At 45.7% G+C, this 2,597-nt stretch overlaps 1 protein-coding gene across 1 annotated transcript; it reads left to right on the top strand.

Annotated features, from left to right (window-relative positions):
- Positions 1-5: 5 nt before the first annotated feature.
- On the top strand, positions 6-851 carry LOC113405739 (olfactory receptor 1052-like; the record flags this gene model as incomplete). The annotated part of the gene is made up of 1 exon (XM_026646992.2): positions 6-851. A coding segment is annotated over one exon (846 nt), but the record flags the coding sequence as incomplete, so codon positions are not given.
- Between the last annotated feature and the right edge of the window lie 1,746 nt (positions 852-2,597).

Below are 2,597 nucleotides of genomic sequence, written 5' to 3'. Positions count from 1 at the left end.
TGTTCCTAGTGATCTATGTGGTTACCCTGCTGGGGAATCTTGGGATGATCATGCTAATCAGGCTGGATTCTCAGCTACACATTCCCATGTACTTTTTCCTCAGTAATTTGGCTTTTGTAGATTTCTGGTATTCCACATTCATCACTCCCAAGTTCTTAGCTGATGTGATAGCAGAGAGGAAAGTCATATCTTATGCTGCATGTGTCTGTCAATACTGTTTTGTCAGTTTCTTTGGGGTTACTGAGTCTTTCCTCCTGGCTGTTATGGCGTACGACCGTTACGTGGCCATCTGTAACCCCCTGCTTTATACAGCTCTCATGTCCCCGAGACTCTGTATCCAGCTGGTGGCTGGGTCATTCCTAGCTGGGTTTGTAAATGGAATGATCCAAACTATTACCACGTTAAAATTATCCTTCTGTGGCCCCAATGTCATTGACCTGTTCTTCTGTGACATCTCCCCGCTGTTATCACTCTCCTGCTCCGATACCAGCATCTATCACATCATTCTTTTGGCCGTGGCTTGTGTGACTGGGGTGTTCACCAGCCTGATTATCTTCATTTCCTATGTTTTCATCCTCTCCACCATCCTAAAGATCAGGTCCACCGAAGGGAAGCGCAAAGGGTTCAACACCTGCACCTCCCACTTGACGATCGTCACCATATTCTATGGCACTGCTCTATTTATCTATATGCAGCCCAACACCAAACATTCACGGGGTCAGGAAAAAGTGGTCTCAGTGTTCTATACGATGGTGACCCCCATGTTGAACCCCTTGATCTACAGCCTGAGGAACAAAGAGGTGAAGAACGCTTTTAAAAGGGTCATAGAACTGAGTTTTTTCCCTAGGGAGGTAAATTTATGAGCAAATGGTGATAACTTCTGATGAGTGAACATCTGTGTTAGTATGAAAACAACAATGGGTCCTTTTGAAGGAGTTCAAATAATCTTGCTGAAGTAAAGTCCTTGAATAAAGAGAGAGTTTGAAGCATTTGGAAATGACCCATTTTTGTACATTTCACTCATTTTAATGCATTTCTTCAGGTGCCCCAAGTTTAATATTGTCAAAACCTGGAACCCTCAATTGAGATTTTCAAGGCAGGGCCGGGGATTTAGCCACAGCTCACACCAATAGCATCAGCCAGTGGCTTGTGCCTGTGTCCCTCGAGAAAGAGTTACAGAGCAGGTCAGCTTCCCTAGGGAAGGTTATAATAGTACTGGATTGCTTAATTCTCAGGGATCTGACTGAAATTAAATTCACCGCAGCCGTTGGACGGTTGTTATCTGTGCTCTTCACACAATAACCATTCACCAAAGAAATGACTGAATTAATTTTTCACAGGATTCATCAATTGTCCAGAGTTTGATGTCACCCTTTTCGTATGGTTTTTAATAGTCTGAGCGGTCAGTGTTTGGGGAATCTCGGTATGATCACGTTAATCAGCAGCAGCACTCAGGTTTACACTCCGATGTGCTTTTTCCTCACTAACCTGGCTTTTGTAGATGTCTTTATTTCCACATGCCTCACCCCCAAAGATGCTGGCGGACTTGTAAGCGGAGAGGAAAGCCATTTCTTCTGCTGCCTGCATGACTCAGCTCTGGTTTCTCAGGACTTTGGTGATGATGGAGTGCCTCCTGGTGGCTGTGATGGTGTATGACAGGTATGTGGCCTGCAGTAATCCACTGCTCTGTACAGCCGTCATGTCCCTGAGACTGTGTCCAACTGGTGGCTGGGTCCTTCTTAGCTGGATGTGTAAATACAACGGTGCAAACATTTGTTGTCTTGAGATGATCCTTTTGTGGCCCCAATCTCATTGATTTGTTCTCTTGTGACATTTCTGTAATATTATCACTCTCCTCTTCGGATGCCACCATTCGTCATATTATCCTTGTGTTCAAGACTCACACACTGAAGAAGAATTGTTACAAAGTTCCAATGGGGCAAGACTGCCAATGGGGAATGGCTGCCACCAGGTGGGTCTTAGATCCAAGTGCAACCACAGGCCTCATTACAGTCCATGGATGTGCCAAGCACCCTCTTTCAGGCTTAACAAAAGGAGCAATCAAGCCCCTTTAGGTGCAACAGCTGCAGACAATGTGCCCAAGCTGTGTGGCCAAGCCAGAGCTAACCCTGGTAGATTAACAGAGGTTTCTCTAGTTGCAAACGCAAGGTGGTTGGGTATTGGCTGCAGGCTGTGTCTACCTCTACACTTGGAGATGGGGGTGTCTATCTCGAGTAGACATTTTTGCACTAGCTCTCATCAAACTAGCTCACTAAAAATAGTACTGTAGCCACGGTAGCACAGGCAGCAGCAAGTGGTGCCACTGGGTAGCAGCCCTGAGTACATACCCTCCCAAAACCCACTGGGTTCATAGATTCATAGATTCTAGGACTGGAAGGGACCTCGAGAGGTCATCGAGTCCAGTCCCCTGCCCGCATGGCAGGACCAAATACTGTCTAGACCATCCCTGATAGACATTTATCTAACCTACTCTTAAATATCTCCAGAGATGGAGATTCCACAACCTCCCTAGGCAATTTATTCCAGTGTTTAACCACCCTGACAGTTAGGAACTTTTTCCTAATGTCCAACCTAGA

The sequence above is a fragment of the Terrapene carolina genome, unplaced genomic scaffold (assembly GCF_002925995.2).
Source record: "Terrapene carolina triunguis isolate 2854851 unplaced genomic scaffold, T_m_triunguis-2.0 Scaffold50415, whole genome shotgun sequence".
Classification (NCBI taxonomy): Eukaryota; Metazoa; Chordata; order Testudines; family Emydidae; genus Terrapene; species Terrapene triunguis.
Note: the sequence above shows the minus strand (reverse complement) of the source record. Positions and strands in the feature narration are given on the sequence as shown.